Source organism: Microcebus murinus, chromosome 19, assembly GCF_040939455.1.
Source record: "Microcebus murinus isolate Inina chromosome 19, M.murinus_Inina_mat1.0, whole genome shotgun sequence".
Taxonomy (NCBI): Eukaryota; Metazoa; Chordata; class Mammalia; order Primates; family Cheirogaleidae; genus Microcebus; species Microcebus murinus.
The window spans coordinates 5,241,216-5,257,947 of NC_134122.1; the positions used below are offsets into that span (position 1 = coordinate 5,241,216).

Sequence of the window (16,732 nt, forward strand, 5' to 3'; positions counted from 1 at the left end):
CAAACCCAACTCAAGCATTGCCACCTTTTGAATTCTCTGCAATATGCTCTCTGCCTTGAGGCAGAACGAGAAGCTTCCTCCGCCAAGTAGAGGCATAGCACAAATTACTCCGTTCTGCCAATTATTACACGAATGATAATAGCAGTTTATATTATAATACCTATTTGTTATTTTCCTTCTCCAATAGACATATTCAGCTTCGTATGTCCAGGCCTAAAGGTGTTCTGAGTACAGTGGGCATCTGTGGAAGTCATGTTCAAAGAGTGAATCCATCGATTGTATTTTTGTGACATTCTCAGGAAGACATCTTCACGCTTACCACTGAAAGACAAAGAAGAAGAAAAAAAAGCAAAGAAAAGAAAAAGAAAAACAAAACCTCCAGTGTCAGAGCATTTGTGTTTGTTTTAGCACTCCGTGTTGAGATTGCATTTCTGACAGGCAGGCCCACCAGCGCTGCTGCATGAAAGATCTCGAGCTCCAGGGAGGAGGTTTATTCATCTCAGCCTTGGGATATTTTGCTTTTCTTCTAGGCAGAGGGATCTGGGGACTCTTCTGCAGGCTGCCCATGTCCTGGTGCCGTCCCAGCTATGTCTAGAGATTCCAGCAGGGATGGGGAGTGTGGTCGGGGCTTCACGGGAAGGCGACTGGCATCAGAAGCACATCAGAAAAAGGAAGGAAAAAAGAACAAAGGAAGAAAACATTCAACGGCCAAGGCAACAGCTTTCCCCGTCTCTGCCTTTTCTTTCCCTGAGACCAGATGCTTGTTCCTGCTTCTCTCCCTGTGTCCCCACCTGTCCCATCCCCTTTCCTTCTTCCTCTGTAGACTGTGTCCCTTCATTCCTCATCAGACACCACCAAGACATCCACCTGACCTTCCAAGTCCTGCTCTTGAAGCTCACCTCCCCATTCCACATTTCTCGGAGAAACTTTGATGTGATCAGAGAGGGGCATGTGTCTGACCCTGGTCCCTGGACGGGGGACCTGTTGAGGCGGGACGTGAGGGGGACACTTTCTCTGCAGAAGCCTGTGGGGTTCGGGGAGAGGGTCGGCATCTCTGTGGTAGACGTGGCGGAGGTACGGGCCGAGCTCCCTCACGTGTCCCTGGGGCTCCAGGAGCCTTTCCATCTTCTGAAGCCTGGGTAAAGGACACCCCCAGGTATGAGAGAGGTGTACCCCCTTCCTGGGCTTGGCCCCAACCAAATCAAGTCATTGTTATTAGGAGTCTTGTTACATCCCTTGTTTCCTTTGTGGGGTCACGTGCTGCTGACACCCATGGGGTCAGGGATTTGGGGACAAGAGTGATTGGCAATCTCGGTATGACTTTTTGGCCTCCAGACAGCTTGTCCAGTTTCCTATTTACGAAACTCAAGGAAAAATTATTCTGAGGACATTAACATGATCATAAAGGAATATCTCCAACCAAACTTCTTCCTCCTTTACGGGGTCTTTGTTGGTGTCATGTTCAGAAATACCAACGATAACATCCGTACCTCCCCTTTTTGCCCCCAGTCTTCTGCCCCAGGGCTCCAGGACACCCTGCCTTACGTGGAAATGAAATGTCCCTCCTGCCTCGTGCCTCTCACAGCTCTTAACCCAAATCTTATTTCTAGCTCTACCTACTTGGCTCCTTTGTTTTTTGGTGATGAGTGAGCATGCACCGAGCATGCATGCATCCGAGGCTAGCAGGGTACATGTCTGCCTCTTTTTTGTAGCGCTACAGCGTAAATCAGACGGCGTGCGATCCATAAATCTTCGAACGAAACAAAAGCAGGACACTGATCCACGTAAAAATAAATGCCAACAACCCCAGAATCTCATCAAAGGCACTCACCTCCATGTACTCCCATCTCACCGCGAGACTTTCTTCCCAGACAACAGATGCAAAAGTTCATCCATGTCTTGCTTCTTGTCTGTCCCCTTCCCTAGAATATAAGCACCCTGTGGACAATGCTTTTGTCTAGCTCGTTGACCCAATGTACTATGGAAAATAATCACTGGGGAAATAAACAAAGACCAACCAAATAAAGATAAACAGAGGCTGTTGACTCAGAGCTTGCTACAGCAAGGAGGTCAGCTGTCATCATGTGCGTGTTGGCAGAAACTCAAGGGCAGGCAGAGCAGTGGGAAGGCTTCACAGTGGAAATAAGGGATCGTTTCCCATACGCCAGACACAAGGCTGCCAGCACAGGGAGCTGCAGGCGGACTGACTACCAGAGGGGCTTTCTGTGTGATTGGTTAGTTGTACGCACTGGGCTCTCTCTGGTTGATTCTAAGTTAGGAGTGAGGACAGAAATTAGGGAAGCCGCTTGCTGGCTGTTAATGGAGTCCTGGTTGTTTGTGAGCCAACCATCATGGGGATTTTTGTTTGGCTTCCTGAACCATATGAGAGAGGTCGAGGTCTGACTTCCTACGATCCTGCCGTGTGGGTAGCAGGCTGGTTTCCTGGGCTGGTTACCGGAGGTAGCGAGTTGGTTTTCTGGGCTGGTTGCTGCAGACTGTGGGTCGGAGTTCTCCTTTGGAACATGATCCGGCCAATGTCCATTTGTGTATTCAGTCTCTCGTTGATGAGAAGGAAGATTAGAAAGGAAACAAAAGGAAAGAAGGAAGGAAGAAAAGGAAGAAAGCAAGGATAAAAGGTTGGGGATGTGATAGTATTATCATGCAATGACCATTATATGGATTCCATTTTGAGCACTTTAATCCTATACTCATGTCAAAGAGCAACTCATCCCAGAGCTGGCATGGCATCTGCTTTTAGGGCCCTTTTATAAGATCCCGTAGTCCAAAGCTAGAGCAGGGGGAAGAAGAAAGAGATTCTTTCCCTGTCAATCGGCCAAACAAGAGCCAAAGGCTTTTGAGGAGGCACTTAAAGAATTTTCAGTTTGCAATTGTGCAGAAGCTGTTGTTCAGGTAATTTAACATTGATTTTAGTTTAAAAGGCAATTAAGACAAAATGGGCAGCCACTAGCCACTTATGTTAAATAAGCTTAGATTTAAATTGCTCCCTATTACCACCTTTGTTTTCTACGTGTGAGCTCCTCTCTGCTAATTTAGCATGCCATGGTGTGTGTGGTGCGGTGGCCCAAGTGGGGCAGGTGGATGGAGGAGAGAACTTGGCCAGGGAGATGGTTATTGAAAGAGGAAATAGTTGGCCAAAAATTGTTCCCAGGGTGAGATGGGCTCTCTTTTATATTGCTTCTGGAAATAGGGATTTGTGTGATGTTCCAGGACTCTGGTTCCTTATATCTAAAAACCTAAAAGTGGTACCCACTTTTGACTCATCAGTTTCACTTCTAGGTATTTATCCCTGAGATAATGAACAGAGACAAGCAAGCTTATAACAATAGGGACAAGAATGTCCCTTGCGGCCAGGCACGGTGGCTCATGCCTGCAATCCTAGCACATTGGGAGGCCGAGGCGGGAGACTCACTTGAGGTTGGAAGTTCAAGACCAGCCTGAGTGAGACCCTACAAAAAATGGAAAACATTAGCTGGGTGTGGTGGTGCGCACCTGTAGTCCCAGCTATAGGGGAGGCTGAGGCAGGAGAATCATTTAAGCCCAGAAGTTTGAGGTTGCGGTGAGCTATAATAATACCACTGCACTCTAGCCAGGGTAACAAAGTGAGACTCTGTCTCAAAACATGAAACAAAACAAGCAAACAAAAAAGAATGTCTGTTACGGTGTTATTTAACATAAAGTACAAGGCAATAGTGTATCATTACAGTGGAATGCCGAGAGTGATGTTATGATGTTTTAGTTGTTGTTACAGCAGAAAAATGTTCATGATATATTGCAAAGTCAAAAATATTGTAAGGCAGTTTATACAGTGAAATGCCAATTGTGTGGTTATGTTTTTTTTAAAAATTATATATGCAATGAAAAATGTCTGAGTGGATGGATTTGCAACAAAATATTACACGCAGCGCTCTTTGGGTGGTAAAATAATGAGTGACTTTTTCCTGTGCTTAACTAAATTTTCTAAACGTTCCACAGTAAACACTCCTTGGTTTTATAATTATAAAACACACGGAAAACAACGTTTGGCTGTGATGGTAACGAGCCCTCCTCTCGGCCGTGTGCCTGACTCACGCCATCGCAAGGAGGAGGCTGTGCCTACGTGCTAAATTATGAGGAGGTGGATTGCAGGTTCATTTGCAATAATTCTGTTTCTTGCATGAAGAAAGTCTGCTAAGCTTTACCAAAGAGGGTCATTCACCTGGTCCTCGCTTAAAGGTGGAAGGTGAATCATTCTGTGGAGAACGCTTTTCAAATATGCCCAGGTGATTCATGCATTTGTCTATTAGGAAATGTGGTCATTTGCCAGCAACCACTGTAGAGCTAATGGGATTCATTTAGGAATATAACCACAACAAGTCTACCATAAATCGTATGTTCTCCCATCTCAATATGCTTCATTAAGCTCACCTTTCTTAATGCAACTGGATTATTAGGTGTCAGGACAAAGAAAATCATTAGGTCCCACTGTTCTAACCCTGCACAGTACCAATGTGGTTGCTATGTAATTTTATTTTTTTCAGATGGAGCCTGCTTTGTGCTTTTCTATGGGAAAATATTTTCAAACTGGTAAGGAAGCAATATTACTGCATTGTGAGCATATCTCAGTAGGTCATTACCATACCATCTAGCCGAAAGGATAATCTATGTCGCATTTTACTTCAAGGATAAGATTGATTTTTATAAAAATCTTTAGGGCATTGAGGCTTAACATTTTGTTTTTTTGTTTTGTTTTGCGTTTTGCTGTAGAAGCAATTAGATGTTGGAGTTTTCCAGAAATGTTAGGTGAGTGTAAACCAAACCTTGCTGTTTTTTTGTTTTTGAAGGTTTTATCATCCAACATGTCAAGGGAAAAGGCAGTTCCCAGGTGAGAAAAATGATACTGGCACAATGTCAGTCATCAGCACCCACATGGCCAGGGGGTTCTACCCTCTTATTATATTTCCATCTATTTAGAAACATCAGAAATACAGGAAATGATAAAGAACAAAATAATAAGCGCCTATATTTCCACCAAGACTCCCCATTTTGAATGATATCTTTCAGGTATGTGTGTATATACATGCGTATAGAAATATGTACACACACACACACACACACATACTTTTAAAAACAGTATATATGGCATGGTATATACACACCATTTACACTTAAAACAAGGTATACATATGTACAGACACATTTTGGAAACATCATGGGGCCAGTTCTGGATCACTACAATGAAATGAGTGCCACCATAAAGGGAGTCACACAAATGTTTTGGTTTCCCAGTGCATAAAAAAGTTATGTTCACAATATACTGTAGTCTATTAAGTGTGCAATAGCCATGTGTCTAAAAAAATCATGTGCATACCTTAATTAAAAAATACTTTATGCTAAAAAAATGTTAATGATCATCTTAGCCTTTAGCAAGTCATAAATCCTTTTGCTGGGGGAGGGTCTTGTCTTCATGTGGGTGACTGCTGGCTGGTCAGGGGGTGGGTGGTTGCTGAAGGTCGGGGTAGCTGCGGCAATTTCTTAAAAGAAGGCAGTGGTGACGTGAGCTGCATAGACCTACTCTTCACTTCATGAAAGATTTCTCTGTGCCCTGCAGAGGAATCTGTACCCTGCGGGTAAATGTGTGATAGCACTTTATCCACAGCAGAACTCCTTTTGAAAGTTGGAGTCAATCCTCTCAAACCCTCCTGCTGCTTTATCAACTCAGTTTATGGAATATTCTAAATGCTTTGTTGTTATACCAACAGTGTTCACAGGATCTTCCCCAGGAGTAAGTTCCATTTTAGGAAATCACTTTCTCTGCTCATCCAAAGAAGCAACTCCTCGTCTGTTTAAATTTTTTCATGGGATTGCAGCAATTCAGTCCCAACTTCAGGCTCCGCTTCTAATTCTAGTTCTCTCACTATTTCCACCCCATCTGCAGTTACTTCCTCCTCTGAAGTTTTGAGCCTCTACGTCATCCATGAGAGTTGGAATTAACTTCTTCCAAGCTCCTGTTATGTTGATATTTTGACTTCTTGCCATGAATCATGAATATTTTTAATGGCATCTAGAATAGAGACTCCTTTTCAAAAGGTTTTCAATTTATTTTACCCAGATCCATCAGAGGAATCACTATCTGTTGCAGGTTTAGTTTTACAAAATGCATTTCATAAATAATAACATTTGAAAGTCAAAAGTAATCCTTGATCCATGGGCTGCAGAATGCATGCTGTGTTAGCAGGTATGAACACAACCTTCATCTCCTTGTGCCTCTCCATCAGAGCTCTTAGGTGACCCGGTGCATTGCCAATGAGCAGTAATATTTTGAAAGGAATATTTTCTTTTTTTCTGAGCAGTAGGTCTCAACAGTGGTCTCAAAATATTCAGTAAACCATGCTGTGAATAGATTTGCTGTCACCTAGACTTTGTTCTTCCATTTATAGAGCAGAAGCAGAGTAGGTTTAGCATCATTCTTCAGGGCCCTGGGATTTTCAGAATAGTAAATGAGCACGGGCTTTAACTTAACACCACCAGCGGCATCAGCCCCTAACAAGAGGGTTTTGTCTTTTGAACCTTTGAAGGCAGGCATGGACTTCTCTAGCCATGAAAGTCATAGATGGCATCTTTTTCCAATAGAAACTGTTGAGTCCACATTGAAAATCTGTTGTTTAGTGTAGCCACGTTCAGCAATGATCCTAGCTGTATCTTCTGGATAACTTGCTGCCGCTTCTACATCGGCACTTGCTCTTTTATGTTATGGAGACGGCTTCTTTCCTTAAACCTCATGAACCAACCTCTGCCAGCTTCAGACTTTTCTTGTGCAGCTTCCTCACCTCTCTCAGCCTTCCTAGAATTAAAAAGAGTCAGGGCCTTGCTTTAATTAGCCTTTGGCTTAAGGGAATGTTGTGGCTGGTTTGATCTTGTATTCATATCACTCAAACTTTCTCCCTATCCGCAACAAGGCCGTTTCCCTTCCCTATCATTGGTGTGTTCACTTTTTTTGGCACAAGAGGCCCAATTTTTCCCTATCTCAGCTTTTGACATGCCTTCTTCTCTTAAGCTTAATCAGTTCTAGCTTTTGATTTAGAGAGAGAGAGAGAGACCTGCAACTCTCCCTTTTACTTGAACACTTTAGAGGCCTTTTTGGGTTAATTGGCCTAATTTTTATGTTGTGTCTCAGAGAATAAGGAGGCCCCAAGGAGAGGGAGAGAGATGGGGGAATGGCCAGCCGGTGGAGCCGACAGAACACAAACAACATTTATCTATTAAATCAGTCATCTCCTACGGACATGGTTCATGGAGACCCAAAACTATTATCAGTAGTAACAGCAAAGATTAGGGATCACAGAACACCATAAAAGACATAAAATAATAATGAAAAAGTTTGTAATATTGTGAGAATTACCAAAATGTGACATAGAGGCACAGCGTGGGTGCATGTGTTGGAAAACCTTGCTTGGGGCAGGGTTGCCACAAACCTTCAATTTGTAAAAAGCACAATAATATCTGCAAAGTGCAATAAAGTGAAGCACAGTAAAGCCTCTCTGTGTGTGTGTATGTGTGTGTAACTGTGAAGGTTTCATACACAAACCTTCTAAAAAGGCGTGTATGTTTGTGAGTGTGTATATTTATATACATACACATACACACTTTCACGTAGAACAGCTTATATATATGAAATATATATATATATATATATATATATACACACACACACACACACACACACATTGACTTTTTAAAAAAGTATAAAACCAACAGACAAGTGTTCTCTTAAAAGAAGTGGTGGACACTCACCCTCCACTATCAAAACTAGTCTCCTTCCTCTTGCTCTAGAGATAACACTATTATGAATTTGAGCCCCATTCTTCTAGACCAGGGACCAGTGAACTTTTTCCCTAATGGGCCAGACCGTAAACATTTGAGGCTTCCTGGGCCATTTCTCCTCTCACAGCTACTTGACTCTGCAGTTGTTGAGCAAAAGCAGTTATAGGCGATGTGCAAACCAGTGGGCACAGCTGTGCTTCCATAAAGCCTCATCTATGGACACTGAAATGTGAATTTCCTACATTTTTCACACGTCACAAAAATAGTATTCTTTCGATTCTTTTAACCATTTAAAACATGAAAAGCATTTTTAGCCAGTAGACCATATGAAAACATAAGTAGCTAAATTTGGGCCTAAGACTATAGTTGGCCATCCCTTGTTTTTGGAATGTTTTCTGTATATTCGTAGATATTTACGTATCTGCAAAAAAAATCTGTACTATTTTATTGATGAATTTCTTTTCATAAATGTTATCATAGTGTATGAGTCATTTGAAACTTGTGTTTTCATCTCAGCAATTTTAAAACTGAGAAATGTATGTATATGTAGTTATACTAAGTAATGTGTATCTTTATTTCTCTACATTCATATCCAAATCTGTGTGGTTACAGATGTATTTACATGAGGCTTCCATCGATTCTTTTCACTGCCATATAGTATTCCATTATAGGATATAGCATATTTTTTATGCCATATGGGTATTTAGTTTGTTTTCCTTTTTTCTCTCTTATTATTGTACGAGCAGTGGCAATTTTATCCACGACTACGTCTTGTGCCTGTGTCTTCTAGGGCAGACGTTAGAAGCTGTACTGTCCTAGCACAAGACGGGCACATTTCCCTTTTTAAATGAGCCACTGGAAAATGAGCTTCCAGCGTGACAGTGCCCATTTAGGGTGCCCGTGGGAGGCTCTCCTATCACTCTTGGTTTTGGGGGAGCTTCATCCATCGCCGTTATCCTTGTGGGCTGGGAGCAAGGAAGCGGCCTCGGTACCATCTGGTCCTGTCGCTACAGGGGCTCGCGTGGGCCTTCATTTCCCTTCGGGCGAGCGCAGACCCTGTTTTAACTCTTTGCTGTGCCCCTTGCACAGGAGAATAGCAATTTATATCAATAACCAGGTCTGGCAACATCTGCCAAGCTTGTCACACTCTGTGATTAAATAGCCATATGTGCTGGAGAACGTGGGGACACTGGGGTTGTAATTAGGGTTTGCTGTCTCTCCGCCGGCCACCCCCACCACGCTTCACTCGGGTAACCTTGCTTTTGCTGAACCGACCTGCGAACCACATTATTCCACCGAGAATGCCAGTTTGTGCTGTGATAATAACAAGGCTTCGTGTTTGTGAGTCCCTGCAATTACACAGGGTCCTGGTTAAGCAAAAAAGTCTAAACACCTTTTTTTTTTTTTTTTTTTTGCCATTTTACCTGATGCTGCGGAAAAACACGTCCAGGGGATGATACAAGGAGGTTGACTTTTAACATCATCGAAGGGGTATAGTATATTCTGCACCGTGCCATCCTTGTGACGTGAAGTTTTACCTCATATTATCTTAGCGCCCTGAAAATGCCACTGCCCCCAGGAAAGAGAGAAGACACACATAAACTCTTCCTACCTCCACAAGGAGAAAGTTCAACACTGTATTAATGCCATATTAAAAACATACTTAATGCATAGAATAAAAAAAAAAAGCAAAACCCTCCTTATTTTGTTACTTGGTGTGACAGAGATGGATGATCATTATGTAAGGACTTGGCATGTTCCAAAAAAACTGGAAATATTGCCTCTGGGTATGGAGCTGTAATAAATTGGAAAATAAATATTTGAAAGATTTATTAGCATTTTAAAATTTGCTTACCAATATATAAAATCCTAATCAGTTGTGCACAGACCTTTAGCTAAAATAAAGTACCCAAGAAGATGACACAGGAAGCCAAGTGAGTATTTCACTCACTGTTAATCAAATATAGGATGGATATATGCACATGAAACTTTCTTCCACTCATAGGTCTTTCGTGCTTGAAGAAGCAAGGCCATCTTAGTGCATATAGCTTGCAGTCATCACTGTGAAATAAAAAGAAAAAAGCAAACAAACAAACTGGTTTTTCTGATTCAAAAGACTCTCTCCCAGCTAGTCAATAGTTTGGTCCCTCCCAAAACCAACTTGGGGATAGCTAGCACCTGGTGTAACTCAGGCCTATTTGCCAAAAAAAAAAAAAAAAAAAAAAATCAACCAGGAAAGAAAGAAAATAAATAAAAACAAAATAGATCCATGAGGATTTTTTTTTTGGGGGGGGGGAGAAATTGGCTTTGATGCCATTATTATTCAAGGTAAACACATTGAAAAGGTGATCTCTAAAGTTCAACAGGAGACAACAGATGTTTTCCTCCTAAAGGCAGGCTAGATGGAGTGTTCTCAATTTAGTACATAACTGGAAGAAGAGTTGAGATCCCTGAGCCCTCCCTCCTAAATGAAGTGCAACTGCTTGGTGGAGATAGCAGTGAAGAAAGCACATCAGCTGTTTGGGGTGGGGGCGTGGGGTCTCCCGCCTTTGCCCGGTATTTCCAGGTGAAGTAGCCCACTGGAAGTCGTAAATACCGTCCCGTGGACGTTCTGAATAATGCAGGGGTGGCGTAAGTAATTGGAAGCGCTTATATCCCGCCTTTAGACATTTGATTGCTTGTGAGTTAAAATTGGTTGTCAAGTGCGGGCTCAGGGGACCGTGCAAGGTGCCCTATTCTGTCATGTGGTACATATTTAATGCCTGAAAGAACAAGGGAAGGGACACGTGCGGGAGAGAGAGGGAGGGCGAGCGCGGGATATTGCTGCCAGCTGGGTGCTTTGCAAGCGCTTCGGAAGCGTGGGGGCGGGACCCACGCAGCCTCGGCACCCACCGCCTTCCCCGAGCTGCAAGACTTTGCAAACACGCTGGGCGGCTCATTTGGCGAGCGTTTTGGCGCGGACTGAGGCCGAGGTCGCTGGGGGAAAGCTGGACCCCGTGGACCCGGGAGCGGCGCCACGGTGGCCTCCCTTTGTGTGCGCCCGGGGTGTTGATTGCCTCCTCGCGCGGGCCGCTCGCTCTCGCGCCCGCGCGCCTGGGGCGTTCTGCACCTGCTGGCGGCCGTGCCAGGCAGCCCCTGCGAGCCAGCGAGGGAGCGAAGGCGCTGGCGCGCACGACAGATGACTTGGAGTCATTTACATTGCTAGCACGTGGGTGCCGTTTGCTGTTTCCTCGGACTTCTCCTGTGTTGTGTTCTCCCGGTGAGGAAACAGGCGGCACTTTGCAGCCGACGATGAAATCCTGGCAGCTAATTGCAGTCGTGGGAGATGCCCTTCAGGTAAGACGAGCAAGCGAGGAAGGCTCTAAAACGCTGTCGGGGGAGGAGGAGGGGGAGGGAGGGAGGACGGGCGGGAGAGGGAGAGGAGGCGGCTTGTGCAGAAGCTTCCCAAAGCCCACTGACTCCGCGGGAGGGGGTTGCAGAGGGACGGGGGCGGGCGACAGGGGGAGGAGTGTGCGAATTGACATTTTTGGCTGCCTGTGGCAGAGGAGGCGCCGTCAGCCGCTGTCCAACGTTAGCGCAGGGACGGCGGCAGCGTGTGCGCCTCCGCGGCTGCCGGCTGGAACGGGGGACTTGGCCGCTGCAGCCGCGAGACCCGCAGCCGCGATGGACGGATGAGGCTGCGTTCGCGGCGGGCGCACGGGACTCGGTACGTACGCCGGCTCCGGGGACCTGGCGGGCTCGCCCCGCGCGCCCCGAGGGGGCCGGGACGCCTGGAGAGGGCGAGGGGGCCGTTCAGAGGGACCGGGGAGCCCGGAGGTGCATGGATTTTTCTTTCCCGACTGGAAGTTCGTGGGCAACTTCATTGCCAGTGCTCATTGGCTCCGTTTAACTTCATTCCCGGAGATGAATAAGCGTTTATTAAGAGCCCGCGTGCAGGTCCCCATAGGCTCGCGGCGGCTTTGCGGGAGACGCACGGCTCTTTGAACGAGAGGTCCGGGGAGTGAATGGCCAGATGGGTCGTGCGTGGGGAAAGTTGGCACGCTCACGCTGCCGCGGGCGTGTGTGCGCGCGTGTGCATACGCGTTGCACGCCTGTGTGAACATGTCTCCCGCGCCGGCGGCGCTGGTGTGCTCTCGTCCCGGGGAGGAGAGCTTCCATCGGCAACGCTGAATATGCTCCGACTCGGGAAGCCGGCTCGGTACCATGTTAGCAAATGGAGCGAGAGTTGTTGTTCTGGAGAGAGCAAAGGAGGGGGACTGTGTGTTGCCTCCTGAAAGTGATGGCATCAACTGCCAGGCATTTTTAAAAATACCCAAAGTGTTGAACACGACATTTCGTCAGACTAGAAAGGATCATCTGGAAGTCTCAGTCTATCCCTCTAGCCATCATCCTCACACTACAGTGAAATTGGGGGTTCTTATTCCTTTCTTTCCACAAAAGAGCTGCTTTCTCCCCCTTCCAACTAAGAGGGATGCAAGGGGGGAATTCCGAATCCAAAAGTTTAGTTGGCACTATCATCTTAGTGGCATTTTATTAAATTATTTGCTGCGTGAGTCAGTCTCCCAGCATCTTTGCATATCTCATCATTTACTCATTGTTGACATGATTTTAATTTCGGTCGCAGAAACGAATTCGGTTTATAATCAAAGCAATAAAAATAAGGTTGTGTAATCCTGTCTTGATTTGGGTAGCTGGGTAGCAAATTCTTTAGGACTGTAAAATCTTTCTCGAACGTGTTCCCTGTTTTGGATCAAACTCTGTGCTCGGAAAAGCCAAACGTTGTGAGTGAAAACGTGTGTGGGGGTACGGAGTGACTTGCGTTTGTGGTTTGCTACCATCAAGTTTGAAGAGGGGTGGTTCCCCCAGGAAGTAAACTCAAGTCAGCAGCAGCTTCTGACCACTCAGGTTCCCAGGAATGCAGGCAGCTGCGTTCAGGGTTTTCATAGAAGAAGCAAGATTTTCCAACTCTTACCTGCGGACCGGCTCCCACACACATGCCTGGCCCATGTTAGAGTACTCAGATCATGAAGATGGAGTTATTCTCTGAAGAGATGGAGAGGGGTACTTGGAGGAGCTCCTCCCTCCCTCTCTCACCCTCTTTCTCTCTCTCTTTCCCTCCCTCTCTCCTTTCCTTTCCGCCCATCTCTCTGTCTTCCCTTCTGTCTTTATCGTTGTACCTGGAGTACACAAATCTTTTCAAATATCTTCTACAATTTTTTTAAACAAATATTTTGCATCATGAAGGATAATCAGAACCTGTTTTTCTTGGAGGGGGGAGGAATTCTCTGCTCACACACAAGAATTATTTAGTATCAGGCAATTCCACCGTACACTAGTTTTATAAAAAGTGAATATTGAAACTTGTCATTTCATTTTAACCAAGCAACTCTTGGGAAAGGATTTTACTACATGGAAACAGCTGTATCTTTCTACTGTTATCACCAAATGAGGGATTGTACAAAAGTACTCTTTGTCTCTTACTACTTTACTGGGCTTGACATATTTTCACATTGGTCTGTTGGAACTGGATCCCTCAAACATCTATTTTCCCTATTACTTGTCTTCATTTTAGAGGCTGGGTTCATTTCAATCTGTATTTACTCGGACTTGGTAGAAATAACCATCAGTGCTGACTTGTGAGCCGGCTTATTGAAGTACAACAAAAATAGTTAACATTTTTTTCTATTTGATTGTGGTTTTTTTGCTCTTCAAAGGGATCAGCTGATCACTTTCCTTGTTTTTCAGTCTCTCCACAAGGAGTACGATACAAAAGTTGAATCAGAGCCCAGTAACTGGCTTTTTGCTTTTTGCCTTCTTCTACATTATAGTTGCAAAATTTTGAAACTATGTTATGATGTTTTATGATAACATATGACACATATTGTCACATTTTGACAGAGTACATATTCCTCATTGTCTCTGAGTACAGAGAACCTGGTTGGATGGGCCAATCTCGAGCTGAGTAAATATTACTATATCCCGTGAAAGGTCAATTTGGTCTTGTTTTTTTGTCTTAAGTTACAATTTTTATATTATGTTTTGAGCAAAGTAAACAAGTGGAAAGTAGGTAGAAAAGGAAGAAAATATATGAAATATATTGTTTAATTTTTAGCTTTTATTTTTAAATTTCACATGTGTTAGTCTCAAAGTTATCACGGAAGGAGTCAAAGTAAGTTCCTTGAAAGTAATTTTCATGGAATTAAAATGAAACTTTTTCTATGAGTCTTTAACTCCATCTCATGTTGATTTTATGACAAACATAAATGGGGGGAGCGCAGACACTTAGGTTTTGTGTGTGTGTGTGTGTGTGTTTTACATTTTAGACTTTATTTTGCTATAGATCCCAAACTTCAGAGTTTGATAGTACATTGAATCTTTGTTTGCATTTCTGGGTGTACACTTCTGTTCTTTTTTTTTTAATTTCAGAATATTATGGGGGCAAAATGCTTTGGTTGCATGGATTGCTTCTGTATTGCTTGAGACAAAGTACAAGGGTGCCCATCCCCCAGATAGTGTACGTCGTACTGGTTCGGTATGGTTTCCCCATCCCTTCGTTTTTCTGTTTGTTTTCTTTCATTTTCATGCCGGGTTGAGCAGTTGTGTATCTTATGAGCAGTTGTAAACAGGAACAAATAAGAGAATGAAGAATTTTGTAATTGTGCATTTGATTTATTTGGATTAAATCGTCTGTATCCAGGATAGTAGTCCTGAGGATTTGGTATTCGTGCTATACCCTCTACATTGGCACAGCACTAAGAGAAAGAAATAAATCTCTAAAAGTCAGCTTTTAATACTCAGTGCATGGCTTGAAAACCATTGTATATTAAATTATTCAGTAACTATAATATCCCAAATAGTTTTCAGTGCTTTTTTTTATTAATATAAATAAAGTTTATATGAAAAGTTGTGGTATTTCTGCGTGTGCGTGCTTGCCCAAAAGGCCGAAACAGCTTATGTCAGCTGTAGCAACTCGTTTTTGATTCAGCAAAACTAGGTTATGAATTCAAGCAATTAAAAATGACAAAAAGCCCAATTTCACTGCCTAAATTAATATGCTTCCAATTTTTCCTGCTCCATAAAAATTTCAAAGTGTTCTTTCTGGTTAGGTGCTTGCATAATCTATAGGGTATTGGAGGGTCTCCGTTTCACGTTTGCTTATGATGTCTGAATACTTTGATGTTGCTAATGTAAATAGGATCAATGGCACGCTCTTAATGCAACTTTGTATTTGCACGTTCTCATGAAATGCTTTCGGTTGGGTTTAAAGGAAGAAGAAGAAGAGCAATGGTTAGTTTCCTAGCATTTATTGATGGTGAATGATCTTTCAGCTAGTTCTAATCCCACAAAGGCCAGGGAAGGCTTTCCAGAAATGATATAATTATAGTAGAAACAGTGTATCCAGCTTCCAAAGATGGCAGTGAGATATATATATATATATATATATATATGCAATGGTGGGCATGTTTATTGCTTTTTCTCTGTTTCTAAAAATGTAAAGTCTGGGATTCTGGATTCATGCTTATCTAATTAGCCGAAGCTCACTGTTCTTTAAAATGGTCCTTTTTAACCCCCTACACACTAACTAGCAGTCCAAACCAGTCACCTCGAATTATCAACTGCTTTTGGTTGACTGGTGAAATTTTCTAACCTGGTTTGAATTACTTTGATGACTCAAAGAGCGTCCACAAGCACACACAGGCCATCAACAAGCCCGTCTTCTATCACGGTTTACCCCACACTTCCAATTCAGGGTGGAAAAACAGCAACAGCCTAACTAGTCAAGGTGCTGTATTTGCTCTGCAAGGGGGACCTTCTGATGACTGTACATTAGGAAGGCCTCCGCTTGCCCTTGGTTTTTCTTTATAATTCTGCATCTGCGTTTGCTACATTGCTATTGACGTATTTCTTTGTTGTTTAATTGAAACCTCTACTTTGGAGGAAATCACTTGCTTGTCTGCTGAGGAGATGGGAGTAATAGTTCTATCTACTGTAGTTAGTTGGATGTATAGACGCCTTCCATTTTTATTATAATGATGAGGCTGAGGCTGTGATAACATATCAGCAATTACAGTAATAACAATACAATGCCGTTTTCTTCCCCAGCACTTACTAATTACCTCTGGGTATCAGGCGTTGGGCTGGGAGCTTTAACACGTTTTCTCTGGTCCTTACCAAGGTGGATATTGCTATGCCTAGTTTAGGGCTGGGAACGCCATCTTCTACCTTTTTTTTTTTTTTTAATTAGAAAAGATGATCAGAGTCCAGAATTTTCTGACTCCAGTATACGAAGATGCCATTGAGATTTATGCATATGAATTTGGAAAGATACACAAAATGGGTACTTAACAGATACCCTAGGTCGGTGGTTTTCAACCAGGAACAGTGTTCTCCCCCAACCCATAACAACATGTGGCAACATCTTGGGGACATTTTTGGCTTCCACCATTGGGCAAAGATTGTTGCTGGCATCAAGTGGGTGGAAACCCGAATGCTGCTAAACCTCCTGCCATGCACAGGAGAAGTCCCGCCCTGTAAACAAGAAGGGGTCATCTGGTCCACCATGCCAATAGCACCAAGGTGGAGTGATCCTGCCCTATGCAATATTAGTGATAGTATGACTGATACATACACAGCTTGATTTTTCAAGTCAGTAGATAAAGGGCGTGAATTTCAGTTATTAAACTTTCAAAGTCTCTGATTGGATGCTGTGAACAGGACCATGATGGAAAATCAGAAGGTCTATATTTCCTTGTAATCTGAGATTACTACTGTTACAGCTGCTTACTTTGAACATCTTTTCTCATCAACATGACATGGGTCATTGTGATTTTGAGTGCCTATTTTTTCGCAGTTTACTTAGTGTTACATCAGACAAGTACTGGAAAATGAAATTTCTTTCTCTGGTACTGAT

At 43.5% G+C, this 16,732-nt stretch overlaps 1 protein-coding gene across 17 annotated transcripts in view; it reads left to right on the forward strand.

Moving 5' to 3' along the window:
* The window catches only part of RBFOX1 (RNA binding fox-1 homolog 1), a 1,966,619-nt gene that overhangs the window by 947,176 nt on the left and 1,002,711 nt on the right, over positions 1 to 16,732 (forward strand). Inside the window, exon 1 of one of the 17 annotated variants that reach the window (XM_075995079.1) lies at positions 7,691 to 11,157. The exons of 15 other annotated variants lie outside the window; for them this stretch is intronic. In XM_075995079.1, the coding sequence (XP_075851194.1) occupies positions 11,113 to 11,157 (45 nt within the window). In that variant the 5' untranslated portion in view covers positions 7,691 to 11,112. Of the gene's footprint in view, positions 1 to 7,690; positions 11,158 to 11,339; positions 11,528 to 16,732 lie in introns of those variants that run through there. One more of the 17 variants, XM_075995083.1, reaches the window with a different exon arrangement.